At 34.1% G+C, this 20,887-nt stretch overlaps 1 protein-coding gene across 14 annotated transcripts in view; it reads left to right on the forward strand.

Moving 5' to 3' along the window:
* numb (NUMB endocytic adaptor protein) overlaps nt 1-20,887 on the forward strand; it is an 847,398-nt gene that overhangs the window by 791,059 nt on the left and 35,452 nt on the right. For 10 of the 14 annotated variants that reach the window (XM_069830650.1, XM_069830643.1, XM_069830642.1 and 7 more), the window contains 8 exons: nt 1,065-1,226; nt 4,441-4,512; nt 5,676-5,753; nt 10,028-10,168; nt 10,336-10,525; nt 12,248-12,310; nt 15,953-16,192; nt 18,767-18,784. In XM_069830650.1, coding sequence (XP_069686751.1) covers nt 1,092-1,226; nt 4,441-4,512; nt 5,676-5,753; nt 10,028-10,168; nt 10,336-10,525; nt 12,248-12,310; nt 15,953-16,192; nt 18,767-18,784 — 937 coding nt within the window. In that variant the 5' untranslated portion in view covers nt 1,065-1,091. The remainder of the gene's footprint in view (nt 1-1,064; nt 1,227-4,440; nt 4,513-5,675; nt 5,754-10,027; nt 10,169-10,335; nt 10,526-12,247; nt 12,311-15,952; nt 16,193-18,766; nt 18,785-20,887) is intronic. The other 4 variants (XM_069830647.1, XM_069830641.1, XM_069830649.1 and 1 more) reach the window with 2 other exon arrangements.

Below are 20,887 nucleotides of genomic sequence, written 5' to 3' on the forward strand. Positions count from 1 at the left end.
TAAAAGTTTATTCGTCCCTTTTCTTCATTCAGTATGCCATTAATAGAAATAAACATGCTTTAGTTTAAAGGGATAAAAGATGCTTTGAAAATCAATATGGTGACTACACTTGCCGCACAAGTCATAATTCGCTATCTTAAAGTCCAGGTTTCATGTACGGTGTAGTTATTTCAAAGTAACCTGAGTTCAGATATCTGCTATTAATAACTTGAATGTATGTCCAAAATGGAAGAATTTTATCAATGAAATAGTACCGAGTAGGATTAAGAAGTCTAAACGCGCCGATATTACAGTGATATTGGATTTGAGTCGACTGCAGGATTAATTTGATGAACATCAGTTGCCGCACTGATTGATAGTACCTGCCGTCGCTCTGGGCAAAGACAAAGTTTCTGCTGGCTTTCAATATAATAATGTTGTTTCCGACCAAGCGTCATCGTGCATGCTTTATGAAGGATGACAGTGTCAAAGAAGGAATAGTAATTTGAATGCTAAATGTCATTGTGGATATCAACTATAATTAGTAGGGTCTAATACTATTTGATTGGATGAAGAAATGGATGCTGATTTGTTTGAATGTTGAAAGTCATTGTGGATGTGAACAACAGTTATTAATATTTATAATTGGAACTAAAATTTTGTGATAGAATTATATATGCATACTGTATTATATATATTTATAGGTCTATGAACCACTTTTTTGGGTGTTATGTGAAATATATTTGTGAGTACTATCTATAAAAAATAGTAAAATGATGAATGTACGACAATTTGATGCTGAAGTACGACATTTTTCATAAGTTGGTACGACGGTTGCGTTTCCTTTATCTGGCAACCCTGGTTCACTAGTTGCATACTCAGACTTTCAACTTTAGCACCTACGAGTATTTTAGCACTTCTAATGTTAGTGGTTGGAATTACAAGTTTGTCTTCTGAATATCTTTACTTACACACGTAACACCTATTTATGATATTTCTTAATAACTGAAGGTGTATATTTTTATTGTTTATTAGAATTGTTTTTGGTGACAAGTTTATTCACACTTTCTATGTATTTCTTGCAGGGTGAGAAGGGCACATCCCCTCGTAGGATGGACCGGTTACGACGGAGTTTCCGTGACAGCTTCCGACGTCGTAAGGAACATGTACCTGAAAGTTCCAAGCCCCATCAGTGGCAAGCTGATGAGGCCGGGGTCCGTGCCGGAACCTGTAATTTCCATGTCAAGGTAATCTCTCTCTCTCTCTAAAGAAAATATGTAGACATTTAATTACACTTTTTTTTTTCTTGTAGTTACAAATGTCTAGTCTCGTTTTAACTTTAGAAATATTCAGTTATTATTTATATTGCTATACATTTAGTTATGAAAGCAAGGTAATAAAATCACAACTATCATTTAATTATTTTCGGTTTTTATTGTGTCATGCAAAAAGGACGAACAGATATTTATTACAGTTGAAATTGCATGTTGTAAGTGTTTTTTATGCATTTCTATCTGCAATCATATAACAGAAATTCACATTATTGCGACATGAAATTCAACACATATATTTGACTGGAGATTAAAAACGCAGTGTTGTAAAATTTAACACGAAGTGCAACGTAATGTTCCAAGAACATAAACAGTGTGTTTAGCTAATACATTGAGCCACAAAAAGAAATTCTGTAGTACGTGTAAAACTGTAAAGAGATAAGGCAATGTTTGCAGAAGCAGCTCTCTCAACCACTGTTTGCAGTCATTGTTGAATGATCATATCTCCTGTGTGCATCATTCAGAGTTCAGTGTACGGTATCAGATTAATAAAATGCAGGCAACTTTACTCGCATCAAAATTTGTTAACAGTCACATTCCTTCAAGACGCGTTATCTATAAGCTACAATATATATATATGTGTGTGTGTGTGTGTGTGTGTGTGTGTGTGTGTGTGTGTGTGTGTGTGTGTGTGTGTGTGTGTGTGTGTGTGTGTGTGTGTGTGTGTGTGTGTGTCTGTCTGTCTAATGCCTACCCATTTCTCTTGCGCGATTCGGGTTCCGCATACTGTGGATAGATGGTAGGACTGTGACCCATTTTAAAGTTGCACACCACTTCGGCAGGCCACGTTATGCATGGTGTATATCTGTGAGGAGTTATGTCGTCTACTAGTTGTGTAAGTGTTCGTGTAAGTGTAGTGTAGGAAATGGGTGAGGATGATGATGATGGTGATAAAGGAAGAAGGGGAAACCCAGTGTCGGCACGTAGCCTACTCTTGTCGAATAGCACCAAAGGGGCCTCCAGGCTTAACGTCCCCATCCGACGGACGAATCACTATCAACAGTAACATATGCCTTCTCTTCATATGCACTGCGGAGAGATTTGGGATTTAACCCAGGCATATTGGTGCACAATTTAGTGGTTAGAAGTATAATAATAATAATAATAATAATAATAATAATAATAATAATAATAATAATAATAATAAATCAAAAAAGTAAATAAATCTGAAAGTTAGAATTTATAAAACACTTATATTACCGGTTGTTCTTTATGGTTGTGAAACTTGGACTCTCACTTTGAGAGAGGAACATAGGTTAAGGGTGTTTGAGAATAAGGTGCTTAGGAAAATATTTGGGGCTAAGAGGGATGAAGCTACAGGAGAATGGAGAAAGTTACAGAACACAGAACTGCACGCATTGTATTCTTCACCTGACATAAGTAGGAACATTAAATCCAGACGTTTGAGATGGGCAGGGCATGTAGCACGTATGGGCGAATCCAGAAATGCATATAGAGTGTTAGTTGGAAGACCGGAGGGAAAAAAGACCTTTAGGGAGGCCGAGACGTAGATGGGAAGATAATATTAAAATGGATTTGAGGGAGGCGGGATATGATGATAGAGAATGGATTAATCTTGCTCAGGATAGGGACCAATGGCGGGCTTATGTGAGGGCGGCAATGAACCTCCGGGTTCCTTAAAAGCCAGTAATAATAATAATAATAATAATAATAATAATAATAATAATAATAAGAAGAAGAAGAAGAAGAAGAAGAAGAAGAAGAAATAACGTCAACCTACATAGAATATTGAGATTATTGAAAAAATGCTTGAGAAATGATTCAAGGAGCCGATCATGAATGCTATTATAGAAATGCACTATTCTCAACATTTGACGATCTATTCCAAAGCTGCCACCACAGTATTAGGTATAGTGAAACTACAATTTTTGTGTAGATGCTACAGTAATATATTTGAATTACTGAATGATAATTATTAGACCTGAAGTCTGATTAGTGTAATATGTAGCTAATCGGTGATGTATGCAATGGAGGGGAGAAGGAACTGACCACCCTACCCCATTATCTCCGGCCTAGTTGCCTCATAAGTGATGCCATGTTGGTATTACTTGTGATGTTCAGACCCGTCTTCGGACAACAAACAAACAACAACAATGATTAGACATCGGATTTATAGGTTTGTTCCAGCAAGCAATTCAGAACACGTTCTGAACTAATACCGAACTTCTTTCGACGCATGCGCCAGTTGTGTACGGTGTCAGAACTACAGTAGTTCGAGATTTTACGTTGTTGGAACGTTTATTGAACTCTTCTTTCGCGGCCTTCGGAGTTCCTTCCGATATTAAAATTATATTCATCTTCCAAACTTAATTTTTCGTAAAATATATCGCTATCACCTTCCAAATCACTCATGATGGACTATTTTTTTTTATTTCAACCTGCCTAGTCTCGAAGCAATTTAACTACATCTTCAGGTTAAACCATCTGCGCATGCGTCAGCAGTTCAGAATTCCCAGTTCTTGTTCTTAATCGAGAACCAATTTCACTCGTTCCGAACGAGTTCCAAAGCACGTTGGAACAGGGAACTGGGAGTTTAGTATCGGTTCGGAATTAGTTCTAGTCTTGTTGGAACGCACATTGAGCTACTGCGCATGAGCAGGCAGTTCAGAATCGATTCTGAACCGTGCTGGAACAAACCTATTATGTTTTGGACTGATGTTACGAGAGCGGATGTGATGTCAGTTGGAAGGGTTTTTAAGCCTGGTTCGTAAGATTCTGAAGTCTAACAAAAGAAGACTGAGTCACATGGACTTGAGAATGCATCGAGTAATCACACCATTAAGAAAATATTGTGAGACAGTTTCCTTCTCAGGCAGGATTCGAACCACGAAAGTCTTAGTTACAAGTCTATCGTGCTCTGGAGTGAACAAGGCTCTGAAATCAGCTACAAGGGTCGGTCCGTTTTTTTTTTTGCCACTACTGTACATCCAAATGTAAAAAATGTCTGATATTATTTTTTTCTAGTACTAATTATTTCGTATTACCTGAGTAGAATGAAAAGGTATGGCAATTTGTATTGCACTATTTGCTTAATATTACATAATATCACGAAATGAAATATTATTATAAAATAACAAGTTGTATCATGGTCTTTCTTTCTTTATTTCAGTATCTTGGTTGTGTTGAAGTATTTGAATCGAGAGGGATGCAAGTCTGTGAAGAAGCCTTAAAAGTATTAAGAGTAAGTTTTTATTCACATGTGCTTCAACTTAAATTAGCCAATTGTGTATTTTATACATTATGCAGTTTTATTAGCAATTTTCATTTGTCTAGCACAGCCCATGAATTTAACAAATTATATAAGAATTTCAGGCATATTTTTACTTATTATTTTGGGCATTATCTTGACAGAATGGACAACAGATTTCAGTGTAGCAGTAACGTATCGAAAACTCGCACCTCTCCCCATAGCCATATTTTTGGGCGCCTTGACTTGTGAACAAGTAGATATGGGTACCTTAAGGTCGCCTCTCGGTAATATCATGCCAACTAATGACATTTTTAGAGTGTGCTAAAGAGTGATAAAAAAATAATTCATTTTAAGGATTGCGAATATGTAATAATGGACCTCCACCATTGCACACCAAAAGTTTGTAAATTTCTCGAAATTGTAAATTGAACTTTTGAAAGGAAATTCTTTAAACATTTAAAATGTATCTTTGGTCTATCAGTATTTTGTGGGGGCACACTTTAGCAAAACTGAAGGTCGTGGGTTTGGTTACCTATAGGCTATAGGGTCATGGATTTTTCCAATTAACCTAATTCTTCCTGTTGCATTATAACCCTATAGTCGACTCAGCTTCTAACACCAGCCTGGGCACTAATAGCTCAATCGAGTCACTGTAGATTTTCCTTAACTTCCCACCTCATCTTCTCCAGCTGAGACGAGTAGACACGAAGGTAAGCACTGCTCAGTGATGGATTGTCTAAGGCAGGCATCATAGCTTTTACGAACTTTCGGCTCTTGCTGGTCCCCTGAAATCCATTACTGTGCGTTTGTTTATAAGGCAGTGTAAGCGAAAAGGACATGGGTGGGGGTTTCTGATTTTAATTTCACTTCCCCGTTGTGCCCAGGGCTGCTCTAACAGAAATAAGTACAGTACCAGTGAGTTTTTCTTGTTGGTAAAGGCAGAAAGCATTGACATCCTTACTGCTACTAAAATCAATTGTCTGCAAAGGTGGAAGCCTTAATTTCTCGTTTCTGTATAGTCTTCCATGGCCTGTTAGGGATAACTTTACTTTATCAGTACTTTGTTACAATATAATAGGAAGAAAGATTGTGGTTATTGCTTAGCATAACATTTGCATTCATCATTACTAATCTAATTATATATTTATTTTCAGAACTCTAGAAGAAGACCAGTTAAAGCAGTTTTATATGTATCTGGAGATGGCCTCAGAGTTGTAGAAGATGAAACCAAGGTAAGAGCTAAGTTTAGTGTCTCAGCAAGCAACATAACTCAGGAAATACAACTTATATTTATATTATAGTTGTCCTATATTGCGTGGGTACGAGAAACTAACATCTTTCGATAACATATTCATCACGATATATGTTTAGTGCAATACCAATTAAATAAGTTGGCACAGTTATATGTTTTTCAGTAATCAGTTGGGGAAATTAAACAAAAAAAAAAATTAAAAGGCTGAGGATCGAATTGTTATTCGTGGACTAAATCTTTCAATTTCACGTTGTTCGACTTCTTTCAGTCTTACTGACTCCAACCTGATTTTGCACAAAGATAAATAAATTTCTTCTAAATTACGAATATAAATTCTATATTCTCATCTTCATTATAGCTGCCATGAAAAGAAGAGTCTGACTTCATCAACTAGAAAGCAAAATATTTGCCATTTAATACAGGTCTTGTATTTTACCAACTACAAGTACAATAAATTCAGAAATGTGGATTGGTGTCCATTGCTGTCTGTATTCGCGCATGCTCGCTCCTTTTTTTTTTTTTTTTTTTTTTTTTTAACTAAATCACAGATCCTGTTCTCCGTTATGGCTGATTAGTAGCGTCTGTCTTCGGACTTAGCAGTTCCGGTTCGATAATCAAAGAAGGGATTGGGAATTTATCTTCTGCCACACTCAGTGTCTTTTGCATTATCGTTCCTTGCTGTTTCATGGAGATGCTGCTTTTTTGTCAGTATTTAATGTTAATACAAAAGGGTGAAATGTGAAAGAGAACCGATAAAGAAAAAGTATTGAGATTTCTATCCCATCAGTATGAAATAGACGCAGATAACGAGATATCAATTTTAAAAATAAACAATATTTAAGCAGGAATATTTACATTTTTATGAATAGGCTATGTGCTTATAGAAGAATATAAATGTTTTAAATTGCTTACAATGTCGTCGTCGTCATCATCATCATCATCATCATGATCATCATCATCATCACCACAACCATCATAAAGATTAGCATTATAGTATACTTTCATCAAAATTGAATACGGTAATGATCACTCCATCTACATCTAGGTTGTCCAGGATGTATCTGGTTCCGAAAATCAATTACTGTCTAGTTTGTTAAAATATTGCATCCATTTATTTTATACAAGTTTTTCTGGGGGTTCTCCCGTTTCCCATAGAGCTTCCCTCAATATATAGGCCTAATAATAAAAGAGACAGGGGGATACCTTTGCTATACTGCGTACTTTTACGTGAAGGTACGTGTGGGTGCAATCACCTTGTCTTCTCCTATTTTCCTTGCACTCTCCTTTGTGTTCTCCTTGTTTCCTCGTTCTCCTTCTATATCCCTGTTCTCCTGTATTTCCTTTGTTTTCTTGTATACTATTGGTTCCTCTTGTATCCCCCTGTTCTTCCTATATTCCCCTCTAATCCCCTTATTCTCGTTGCTGTTCCTTTGTTCTTCTTGTCGTTCCCTTGTTATCCTTGTATCCTCCTGTTCCTATATTATTCTCCTTGTATTCCCCTATTCTTCATGTACTATTTCCCTTGTTTTCCTTGTCGTTCCCTTGTTCTCCTTGCCTTCCTATTGTCCTCATCGTATTTCCCTTGTTCTTATATTTCTCTCGTTCTCCTAGTTTTCCCCTGGATCTCTTTTTAGTGGCGAGATGGGGGTTGCATTTTTACGTGGCGGTCTTTTGCCAAGTTACCTCCCATACCTAATGGGAAGAAGGACGCAGTTCTGCGTCAAAATATTTTCAGGGTAAGCTGTACGAGCTTCGATAATGTCGGATGTAGACGACCGGTCAGTTACGGCATATATGAGAAACGTTCGCGACAGTGCCTTAACCGGATGGGGGCTACTGATAGGCGGTACCTGTTGATAGATCAAGGAATATCTCTGATGCTGAATCAGAGATTATTGATGTCGTTCCCCGAAGTGGGACTTGTGCAGCGTATCTTGCTAGATCATGTGGGATAATAGTACTAGTCATCTAATTTATGTGAACGAGAATGGGTTAAAAATTTGAAAATTTTTTCCCGGAAGCAACTCATTCACGAAAGAATCTCATTTACTTATGTGCCAGAATAAGAAATGGGAGCCCCCAGTTTTATTTCCATTAGGAAGAAAGTGATTATTAGTAATTTTTATTATCTTTGAAAATCAAACTGTCTCAGCCAGCTTTGAAACCACGAACTTTGCATCTGAAGGCAAGTATGGTGGCCACTTGACCACCGAGTATGTCCAGAAATTTAATAAAATGTATTTAATTTGGAATATATATAATAATACTTTCTTGTGTTATCATACATATTCCGAAGTGATACAGTGTTAAAAGTTGTGTAATCAAGATGTATAATGTAATTTATATACCTACATTGTGTGTGCATTACAAATAACACTATTGTGTTTTGTTTCTTGATTTTTTTTCCTAAAATGTGAAACAATTTTATAGATATTTATCTTTAAAATCCAACATATTATTTGTGGAGGGCAATAGCTAGAGTTATCTTGTATAATAGTCAAAAGTAAATACAGTATGATTTAAAATAAAATAAAGATAAATACAATGATGACTCTTCCAACAATAACAAAGATTTCTTTGGTAAGCACAAAGGACTAAAAAGATAAGAAAATGAAGAGGTGAGAATGATATAGTCTTAAGCCACACAGACAAAATTTTACAGGATAGCATATTAAAGGTGAGCCCAATGCTCTAAGGTGCGGTATCATAATTTCTTCGGCATATACTTATGTAATTTGTTGAGTAATGTTTATAATATATTTGCTAGTAGCTTTCCCATACATAGGCCTATAAGAAATGAACTTGCACAAAAAATAATTTTTGTTAAAAGTGTGGCTTTGGACTATCTCATTCTTACCCCTTCACATAATAAACATTATAACATTGAAGCATTACTTAACATCGAACATAGTCATTAGCATACATACAATATTTGTAGAAGTACGCCATCTAACAGAACAAAAGTATTAATTATGTTCCCTAAAGCATGTGTGAATTTTTTAAATTCTGATCAAATGTACAGTAATCTCTTCTTCTTGCATACATTTCATTTATGACCAACTTCATGGTCTAGTGGTCAGAGCTTCTGGCTATAGTTCATGAGGTCCCGGGTTCGATTCTCGGTTAGAGCACAGGAATTTTTCCTTAAAGGGGATTATTCCTGTGTTCGTCCATGGTCTGGAATTTAGGTTAAGTTTAGATTTAAGACCTCTCCTGGCACTACATTATCATAATCATCCTATCACATCATCGGCGTAATGTAACTCCGCCTTCCAGGCGCCCCAACCTCTGAAGTGAGTTACAATTAAGCCACAGCCAGGAGAGAAGACCAGAAATGTCGAAAAGACAACCTGGTGGCATTGGATTAAAAAAAAAAAAACATTTCATTTATTCCTTGAACTCAATGCTATGTTGTTGATTCAAAGCATATATATATATATATATATATATATATATATATATATATATTTCAAATTCAAATTTATTCATAATTTACATTTGAAATGGTACATTTGAATAGATACCCAAAATGAGCATATGCTCATGCTCGGGTACAGTCCAGGAGAGTCTACATAAATTTTACAGACATCAATAATAATGTTGATGACAGAAATAGTAGTAGTATTAGTAGTAGTAATAATAATAATAATAATAGAATAGCAGTGACGGAGATAATACAAAGATAGTAATACAAAGTAATTAATTACCGGTAATAATATTAAAACATAAATATTAACAATAATAAAATAATAACTAAGACTGATAAAATAAAATATAAAACCACTTAGCGAGAGTTAACACAACTTGTATAAGCATATAATAATCGGGGAAAAAATAACGAACTCGAAAATCAACAAAAAAGTTAGTTGTATCGCGGACGACAGCAACCGCCATATTGATGTTGTGTTATGCATTATTGGTAGGAGGGGGAGCCGAAGGTCTACATCCTGACGTTCTCTTGGAATCTTCTCATACAATCATAGGAAGTTAATGCTGAAAAACAAAGTGTCTACGAGTCAAACTGTACATTATTACAAGGATAAATACAAATAATACTGAAATATATTAATCATATATATATATATATATATATATATATATATATATATATATATATATATATAACTTCATTATAATCTTGTTTTCTTTGATATTTGTTGATTGAAAACATTTCTGCATTACAATAAGTTCATTACATGCTAATCTTGTTTTCTCTCATGTTATGTAACATATGTAATTTGCATTTCTTTACAGGGTCTGATAGTGGACCAAACAATTGAGAAGGTTTCATTCTGCGCTCCAGATAGAAATCACGAAAAGGGTTTCTCGTATATTTGTCGAGACGGCACAACAAGACGATGGATGTGTCATGGATTTCTCGCATTGAAAGAATCTGTAAGTACATTAAGACATACGAGATTGTTACAAAACCGAAAATTACAAGTGTATGTAGATTTTCAGTTTATACACAGATTTTTATAGCTTCGAAGACATAATATTATTCCTTTTCAAGCAATTTCTACAAAGATACTTTAAATACCATGTTTAATTTTTTATTGCAGGGTGAACGGCTAAGTCATGCAGTGGGCTGTGCATTCGCGGCATGTTTGGAGAGGAAACAGAAGAGAGACAAGGAATGTGGTGTTACAATGACGTTTGATCCGAAAAATTCTACTTTTACAAGAACAGGCAGCTTCAGGCAAACATCAATCACAGAACGGTTGCAGGACCCACAGGAAATGAAACCTGTTGGTTAGTAAAAACATTAAAGTTCATGTTATGTGTTTCCTAGTAATGAACTGTAAATGTCTATGTACACAAGATTCTGATATTCAATAATGTTTGTGTGCAAATCTTGCTTCATCAAATTCATCGAATCAATAACCTCAAATTCTCAGCCACAGAAGGTTAAATCATTCAAATATACAAGGCATTAGAATAAAGTTTTTGATAAGGTGAACACTTGGGAATATAAAGTTGTGATTAACACTGCATGGGTGGTGGCTCGCTATATCTTGCCCTGTAAAGGCTGGTTCACAGTAAACCGAGAACGGAAACAAGAACGATAACGGAAATGTTTTAAAAATAAATGTATTTAAATGTGAACATTCACAATTAACGAGAAGCTTGCCGGAGCCCGGGAATGGGAATGGAGAGTTAGCCAAGTTTTAACTTTGCTCTTCTCCTTTCTTCTAGATTCATTCTGTTTCATCAAAAAGCTATTTGGTCGTAACTAACGCAGAAATTCAGTAGAATCACTTTCAATATATGCTACGTGTATATGTGACCAGACTACCAAGTGAATTGAATTCTTAAATATTCCGTGTCTTAAATTTCGAGGTTGGTTAACCTGTGTTTATGTTGACTGACTTGTACTCATGAGAGAATGCCATTGGTCAAGTGAGCCGTTCAGAGCAGAAGTGGTGTAAGTCAATTTTTACTTACACCACTTTTGCTCTGAACGGCTCATATAAACTAGGCTAATGATTCGGTCGTTATTATACAAATTTAAATTGCATGAATATATATTTTGCCTATAAATGTATATACGAAGAACAGAGAGATTGAGAGAGAGAAGAAAAAACAAAGAGAAAGTAGGAATTGTATTTGGTATATTATTTATTTGAGCCGTTCAGAGAAAAGGTGGTGTAAGTCAAAATTGACTTACACCACTTCTGCTCTAAACGGCTCAAGTATACACAAATAACATCAGAATGCGTAATATCGACTTTACATATCGTTAACATACCTATCGATATGCATAGCCATTTCCGTTCTCGATTTATTGTTAATAAAAAATCTTCACATTCACATTCTTCGTTTCCCATTCTTGATTCCGGTTTATTGTGGACTAGCCTTAACACTTCATGACCTCCATGCATCATTACAGGTAATGAATCGTTATTGGTCAAGATATCTCTGAGTTTGCCCATGCAGTGTCAGTCACAACCTTATATATTAGTTCCTTTCTTGGCTAATTTAGCAGCTTTCTCATTACCATTCAGCCCACAGTGGTCTGAGATCCATTTGAAAGCTATATTCTTATTTAAAATTTGAATTTGTTTTACCATGCAACAAATTTCTTTAATTTTTTCCATGTTAGGGGATGTAGTTGAACTGATGGCATGAAGCTTTAGAGTCGGATAGAAAAACTAAGTTTTTACATTTGTGTAACCAAACAAATATATTTTTCCACTACTTATATGTAAAGAGGGCTTTGTTTAGTCGCTCATAACAATCTAAACAATGACTTTAATGCAAGAGTGATATTTTATTCACTCCTAGAAATGCATTTGAAATGTAAAATAATTACTAGACTAAACTCACAATAAAAGCAACTAGACCACAAGCAAGAGCCCATACTTTTTTTTTTTTTTTCCTGAAAGGTACGCAAATATGATTTTTTCACTAATGCCTTTCACGTTCCTACTTTCTTGCCCTCACAAAATAACTTATATTCTTTCTGATAAATAGATGCAGATTTCTGCGGAACTAACGTGGACACAGCCGCTTTGGCAACATTAAGAACTTCATCCGGTAAGAAAACTTCTTCTTTACACGACATTTTGTTTTTGAAGAACAAAAATTTTTAATTTATTTATTCTGTATCCAACGTGACTGACACTGTTGTCTTCATTACTATTCTTTAAATCACAGCCAACTGTACATAATATTTAGTTGAACTAACCTTAGACAACAATTGGCTTTGAATCAAACAATAAAAAATGAGCCTAATATTTAATTTCAATTAAAAATTATTTTCACAGAAATATTACTTTCATATTAGTAGTGGAAAAAATATTACATGCAACACGAGACTTAATAGATTTTATTCACTCTTCGGAATTATCTCCACTCATGAATAAAATCTTACTTAAGTCTCTTGTCACATAAATTACTATTGCAGAGATGTGTAAATGGCTTCAATTCTGATATCAAAATTCGTCGTATATTTATCAACATTCATAATTGTAGAGGCAACTACTTCATCTTGATCCATGAGAGAGCCTTCTGTTTAGATGTACAGCCAATATTTTGAGATCAGGAACCCATACTGACTATAGAACCATTCATTTCTAGGTCTGCCTAAACCATGTTTCCTTCTTGGTTTTTAACAGACTTATTTTCAGTATCTTTTTTGTTCATTCAATCTTTTAGGTTATTTTTCTAGTTTTTATGGTATATACATTAGATTAGATTCGATTAGATTAGATTAGATCTTTATTAGCCGATAGAATTACAAGCATTCATGGCGTCGTCAGTACACAAGAAAAATGACATAACATACAATATAATACAAATAAACTTAATTCTAAATAAGCTTAACAAATTAATACTAAATGACATGCTACCATTTATCGCAAATATTTCAAGGTCTTGTTTAATTTCTGCATTTGTAATTGTAAATAAATATCATATCATATCATCATCATCATCATCATCATCATCTTCTTCTTCTTCTTCTTCTTCTTCTTCTTCTTCTTCTCCTCCTCCTCCTCCTTTACTGCTTAGGCATAATGTGCCTGCTTCAGGTTCAGAGTTAAAAAATAGTACATTATGCAACGAGGCCATAATGGTAGTAATTAAGACGCGAGTATGTTTACGAAACTCGTTTATACGAGCGTCTTAATTACCGTTATAGGCAACTTTCATACGACTTTTTATGCTCGACCATATTTCTAACTTGAAATTATTCATAAGTATTCATGTTATTCTTATCTGACTGGGGAACGGAACTGACCTTGTGCAATATCTCGTAAATTGTGAGATGCGCGCAGACGCGAAAGTATTGATTTTTTCCTAGAAACAAATGTCATTGACCTTGATATAATCTAGAAAGTAAAATAAACATTAATCTTGATATAACCTTGAAATTGATTTAGACATTGAAAAACGAGATGACAAATTGAATTTATTTGAATATTATTTACAATTAACGCTAATTATTATAGTAACAGAACATAACCTTCTGCGACAGTATTGGATTTCCAGCCTCCGTGACGTTTCGCTAGTTGTCTTTCGATTGCATATCCGAGAATAATCGATACCTGCGCTTTCATATTGCTACAATGGTGCTTTCTGATTGGTGGAACACCTGAACTTTATTGAATAGGTGTACTTTAATGAGGTTCATTAAAGGGCTGCTACCAGGTGTATAATTACTACATTTCGGCATGGTCGAGCATAAAAAAAAATATATATCTCGCTATCTTTTTATTGGACGTCCTATTCTCCTCTTTCCATTTGGTTTTTTAATAGAGGAACTGAAATGGTAGACAATGTGGTTCTAGTCTTTTTACGTGTTGTTTTTATCTATTTCTATATTGTTGTATAATCTCAGTCAAACTATTTGGTTTCAGTTTATTTCTGATTTCATTGCTGTATTTATGATCCATTAAAGTGTATCCTGCCATTGATCGAAGGAATCTCATTTCAGCAGCCTCTATCCTTTTTTCTTTGTCCTTTTGTTAATGCCCAAGTTTCGGAACCATATGTTAATATCAGGACTGCCATTGTTTTATAAAATTTAGTGATTGTGTCTTTTCTTACTTTGCCACAGAGAGCCCTCCTTATTGTACCAGTAATATTTCGGAATCTGGATAATTTATTCTCAACATCTGCAGCTCTTAAATATGAAATATCACAGCCTAAATAGCAAAATTCAGAAACCTGTTCCAGTCATTATTTTACCTTGTATTACGTATTACTTTTTGCCCTTAAGTGTTCATCATCCTGAATTCCATTACTTTTGTTTTTGTGAGCGATATTTCCATATTATTTAAAACAAACAGAGATCTCTAAAGAGTATCTTCTCTCTTAGCAATAATTGTCATATCATCAACAATAAAATACAATAGGTAGGAAGATTGTGTTGCAAAAACATTTCCATTTCATTATAGCAGTCAAAAGTGACTTTGTCAATATAGAAATGAAATAGTGTCAGTGAGAATGGGCTTCTTCTTCTTCTTCTTCTTCTTCTTCGTCTTCTTCTTCTTCTTCTTCTTCTTCTTCTTCTTCTTCTTCAGACTCTACAACTCTCTGGTAAAAGTTTTGGCTTTCTCGACAAATTTCTTCCATTCCTTATGGCTTCCAACTATCTTTGTCCAGTTTTCCACCTTCATCAATTTCAAATCATTCAGGACATCATCCTTCCATCTATTTTTTGGTCTACCCTGCTTTCTGTTAACTATTGGTTTCCATTTGTATATTTGTTCGACCAGTCTGTTATTCTCCATTCTATTTATATGACCAAACCATCCTAATCTTAATGATTTTATATGATTTATTATGTTCCTATTCTTTATCAACTCATTCAGTTCACTGTTATATTTAATTCTCCATGTACCATCATTCATTTTAGTTGGACTAAAAATGTTTCTTAGTATTGCTCTTTCAAAAATTAGTAGTCTGTGTTTTATGGAGTTTTTAAGGACCCATGTTTCGCTGGCATAAGTTACTACAGGTCTTATTGTAGTATACAGTATAGCTTAAATTTGGATTGTTTTGATATCAGTTTACTTCTAAATAACTGCTGGTTGGCATAGTATGCTTTGTTTCCCATTACAATTCTTTCTCTTATTTCTTCCTCAATGGTGTTGTTATTATTAACAGTTGATCCAAGATATTTGAAACTTGGTACTTATTGAATCATTATATCATTTATTTTAAAATCTCGTAAAGTTTCTCTTTTTGTGCTGCATTTTAAGAATTTTGTTTTTTCTCATTAATTATCAATCCACATTTCATTGCCTGTTCTTTCAAATTGTTAAGTGTTTCTATCAAAGCCGGTTTTTTTCTTGCAGTTATTATTATGTCATAGGCATAAGCTATACATTGCCTTAATTTTGTTGTAATGTTTCCCCTCATCTCCAGTTTCTTCAATATAAAAGTCTATAACCAAACTAAATAATGTAGCTGAAAGCGGATCACCTTACTATTCTTGTTATTAATCTAAAATAATTGCTTATTATTTGATTGGTAATTTTAATTTTGATTTTAATACCAAAATATAGGCTTTGTATAACATTTATCAGATGTTGAGGTATACCTTTTGTCATGCAATATATTCCATATTTACTCTATCAAATGCTTTCTTTATATCTATGAAAGCTATGTATCCATTATACTGTAAATTAAATGTTGAAGTGTATTGTAATTCTTGTGTATATTCTGATTCAGAACCTCCACCAGTGAAGCCTGTTTTCAACCCATATGCCATTGAGAGGCCGCATGCTACAGTGTCGATGCTACAACGTCAGGGATCATTTAGGGGGTTTCAGCAATTAAATCAAGCTTCTCCATTCAAGCGTCAGATGTCACTTAGGATCAGTGACCTTCCCTCAACATTAGAGAGGCAACGATCACTTAGTCTTGAAGGCTCAGACTTCAGACTACCTCCCGTCCATATGAAGGCTCCAGGTAAGCTGCGAATTATTATACATCTTAAGAGATAGCTCCTTTGTATGCTAATTGAACATTAACTTCCCAATCTGTGTGTTCTATATTTACTAATATATTGAGGTATGTGTTATGTACAAGTTGCAGTAAACATACCATTACATTAAGGTATAAAAAAATTACATTAATCTTTTAATTAAATTTAATTATAAGAAGTTAGCCTTAGTAGTTTAAGGGTTATCGCATTTCTTACTGATCTCAAAGTACACACTTCAATCGCAGCAGGGGATGATGGGTTTTTGGATTAAGAAAATCATTAATGACGCTTCCACCAGATAAGAAAGTAAAGTTGCTGTCCTCATGTTGTAGATTTACTGCATATCAAAAATCCCTATGTTTGTCATTATTGCATTCTCAGCTCTGATGTTACCCTCATAATAATTGGAGAAATATATCAACTGACATTAATCATTTCAGTTTTACTGATTGATATGTATAGATTGTGCATATTTCACAAGTTTTAAAGTCCTTTTTGGCTTTTAAGTGATTGATCGATAGTTTAAAACAAAAGATTTCATAGCCTCAAATAAAATAAAGGCATAATAAATATTAAGATTTCACCCAAAAATAATAAAATAACCTCTAACAAAACTATTAACTACTTTAACCAAAAAGATTTACTTATATCCATTGTATAACCGCAGATGCTGGCACAAATTTTACCAATAATAAATCAAAATTACCAAATCAAATTCCCATAAGTTGCTGTAATGTGAATTGTTTCTCAGCAAATCATTTTTAAGAATTCAATTTTTCAAACTTCAAATACATTTTTATCAGAAAGCATTATAACTATTGGTTTGAAATTTTCCACAATAATAAATCAGTGCGATAGGAACAAAATGATGCATAGTGAAAGTAGTAGAAAATTAATAGTTGTCATGCGATGTTAAAAAAATTACAATTTTGAAAATTAAACTTACATACATGTAAATGTACTGTAAGCTTATGTTCTGAATAGAATCTCATAATTGCATAGTTTCATGGACATGGGACATGTCTTTCGTTGTCTCATTTCTGAAGATTTAAGTCTCTTGATTTATAATGTTCTTAGATATTTGTACCTAATTATATACCATACCTTCTTTGTACCTTTTATGTAATTCTGGATTTTACCAAATTTGTTTCGTTCATACTTTTAAACTTTAATAATTGTAACTGCAACTTCTCTGATGTTTTGCAAATATGCGTCCTAAATTTGGTAACATTACTTAAATATTTAATTTAAATACAATTAAAATTATAATAGATTGCAAACCACTTTTGAGTAGTGAGGTTCACTTAATTCAATTGTTTGGCATCAAAAACCAGTCTACCAGTATTAATTAAATTGTTATTTTTAATAAATTGATCAGGTATGAAAATATCGGAATTCTTTTTATCTTGTTTAGAAGTAGGACGATGTAGTTATATTGCATTCATGACATAAATTAGCCTGTTAACTAGATCTTTTTGTCATGGTGGAAGGACTCAGTAGACTAATGGTCCAAATATCCATGTTTGGAAAGTCTAGCTTGTAGATCGAGAATAAGAGAAAGGAAAACTAAGGGTAATTCTCTCTTGGAGACAGGAGCGTGGCAGTTTCCTTACCCAAATGTACTGTGTAGTACTCATAACCCAATGAGAAGAAATCCTGTTAATCTTCAATAGAATGTCTGGATAGTTTTCATACCAATAATCACGACCCAGAAACATCGAGGTATCTGATGCTTTCCGACTACAAAAGCAGGATGAATTCTCTTTTAGTCGAAAACATGCCAGCAGAACTGAACTCATAAAGTGAATGATGATAACTAAGAATGCCATACCTTTACCTTGAAAGCAGGTTTAGAATTTTTTGTACTTAACCTCAAATTGTTTAGAAGGAAAACATTAAAATTAAGCAGTTAATATAATAGTTGACTTTGGTTTAGTACTCTCATGTTAATATATTTTATAACACAAATAAAACATCTTCATATGTTAGTAATGCTGAATCTTTTCTTACACTATTGTGTCAGGTCTGTTAGCTGACAGTTCATTCTCCATTTAATAGTGACAAAGTTGTACTGGTATGTAGCAATTTTAATTTACAGCAATGTATTTAAGAATTATTAACTCACAATAACTACTTAAATTTACATTTCGTTGTTAATAGATAATCTAAATTATTTTCAGCTATTTTCCTTCTGAATGCATAGATATTATAATCTTCTTCGCCATGTTTCCATGTTGTGCCATCAGAAACCACTCTTGATCTTCATTTGTCAACGAAGAATGTACTGTATTTCCTTTTTACATCAACCGACTGTTTCAGTGACGTGGATTAATTGGAATTTTAAAATATGTTACTTACGCAGAGATTTAAATTCTTGTATTTATAGGTTATATTTTGGATTTAAACTTTATATTTAGTCCTATATTCGTATGTACTTGGAAATCGGCAAATGCAAGCATGTGGTGTACACATATATTATTATAGTGTGGTTTCTGGTACACAAAATTGCATTGTAAACATTAGGAAACCTTTCTGGTAATGGAACCTTCTATTTCCAGCTTTGAATGGCCGAGCAGGTAAGGGATACAGTGCATCTATTTTGCCACTCGTGATTTCACATAATACTGACAAATTATTTGTGTTGCATGATGTTTACTTCTCACTCTTTCTTTTCGATACAAGATTTTTATGAAAGTGTGCTCCAATAATAATAGGACATCTTTTAAAAATATAAATTAAATTAAGCACTTGGAAGTGAAGAAGATTAATCAATCCATTCATCCATCCATCCATTTGGCGTTACAGATCTTTCTGAGCCTTTAAACGCCTGCGTCCAATTCTCACTTTCATCAATTTTTATCCTCCATCTGTATATGTGTAAATATGCAATTGGACAATGTAGGTACTATTCTCACATTTCTGGTTCAGAAGAGTGAATTCTTATCTCTATGGCTAAGTCATTTTCCATATACTCCATCCTATTGAAAACATTTTCTCGATATATCTTTTTTAAGATAGGATGATGAATTGATGTTAGCTCGTTGCGTGGATAACCAATGGCCTGTTCCACGAAAGTACAAGTTACAATTTCCAGTTGATAAATAGTATAAATTGTAGACCCTGTAATTTACAGATTGTTTTATGGATAGCTATTGCGTGGATAACCAGGGGCCTGTTCCACGAAAGTACAAGTTACAATTTCCAATTGAAAAATAGTATAAATTGCAGACAGACTTTGTAATTTACGGAGTTGCAGTTTCTAGATCTGTAAGTGAAGGTCACTTTTAATAAATAATTGACAAGTTTCAAGTAACATGTTTAACCTTTTGTTTTAGGTACAGTTACTGCTTTCCTCTAAGTGTGGGTATCGACTTTATTTGAGGTTATATGTTAATATTGGAAATGCGCTAAACTGGAGAATTCCCACGGTATCTTTGAACCGTGCCGTTACGTTTAGCACCAAATTTAAGTAAATACACAATCTCGCCAACATAAGAACACGACATTGGTGTGTGGCGTCATTGGAGGGAGAAATTTGTTTATTTTCTCTCTCTATCTCCTTCGTTCTGAACATTACTGAGAGATAGCACCACTATTGGCTACAAGGTATATTTGCGCAAATATATTGAAGTAGATTACGTGACTTAGATGAGAGTCTCGGGACAAAACAGTTTTGCTATATTTCGTTTTTTATTAAATGTTAAGCACAGGAACGCCATTTCGTAATTTTATTTAAGAAACAAACCAAAAAAAATTATCTTTGCATCAAAAACGGATGCTCCCTGGACCAAATTATCGTATTTTATAATTGTTTGAATGCAACAGAAGCCAGAAGTCTTGCACTTGACTAATGCAGTGAATTATTTAAGAATATAGTCGCGAATTTTACTACCACCATTTCGATTGTGTTTTGTTTGGCACGGCTCAGTACGGCCCGGTGACTAGTGGCCAGCAAGTAACGTCGACTATCGACATTGCTCTGCCGTGGGTATTATCCAGTTGTTCCTTGGAAATGTTCAATGGTATTTGTAGCTTCAGCTCTAATCAACAGTAACAACAATCGAGGTTGCCAGGCAACGATATAAAACAAAAGATGTGAAATAAATTAATGAAGTATATAACCAAATTTAATGCTCTTTCATATTTAAGTATAAAAATATAGGGGTGCCATTTGAAATTTCTAAAGGAGGGTGGCTGGAGTGGTGGGAGATGAATTCTAAAATACAATTAAGCCTGGTTTCAGACTTCCCTCTCAATATCTAAATTGACGTGTTTTTTGTTTAAATTGAATTCAATTTAAATAATTAGTTACTTAGAGCCCTGTACAAAACTATTTACTTGCAGTGGACGTGCCAGAAGAAGTATTGTTGACTTTTCTCCTCTTGCTTCTTCATCTACATTTTTACAATATTTGATATTATTTTCTGTGCTTCACAAGAAACACTTTTCCCCTCTCTATGTACCTTCAACTTGTTTGATCCACTTTTAAAATGTAAACTAAGCTTTTCAACTAATACACCACACGGACACAGAACTAGTATCAAACTACCTGATATTTTCAGTCATAGTATAATTAAACGTCATGTGGTGACAAAGTGATGTCATCTCTTCAGTGACATAACTTATTATCAATCAATTCTAGGAAGAGAGGTGCACCATTCATCCATACTTTGTCGCAC

The sequence above is a fragment of the Periplaneta americana genome, chromosome 7, assembly GCF_040183065.1.
Source record: "Periplaneta americana isolate PAMFEO1 chromosome 7, P.americana_PAMFEO1_priV1, whole genome shotgun sequence".
NCBI lineage: Eukaryota > Metazoa > Arthropoda > Insecta > Blattodea > Blattidae > Periplaneta > Periplaneta americana.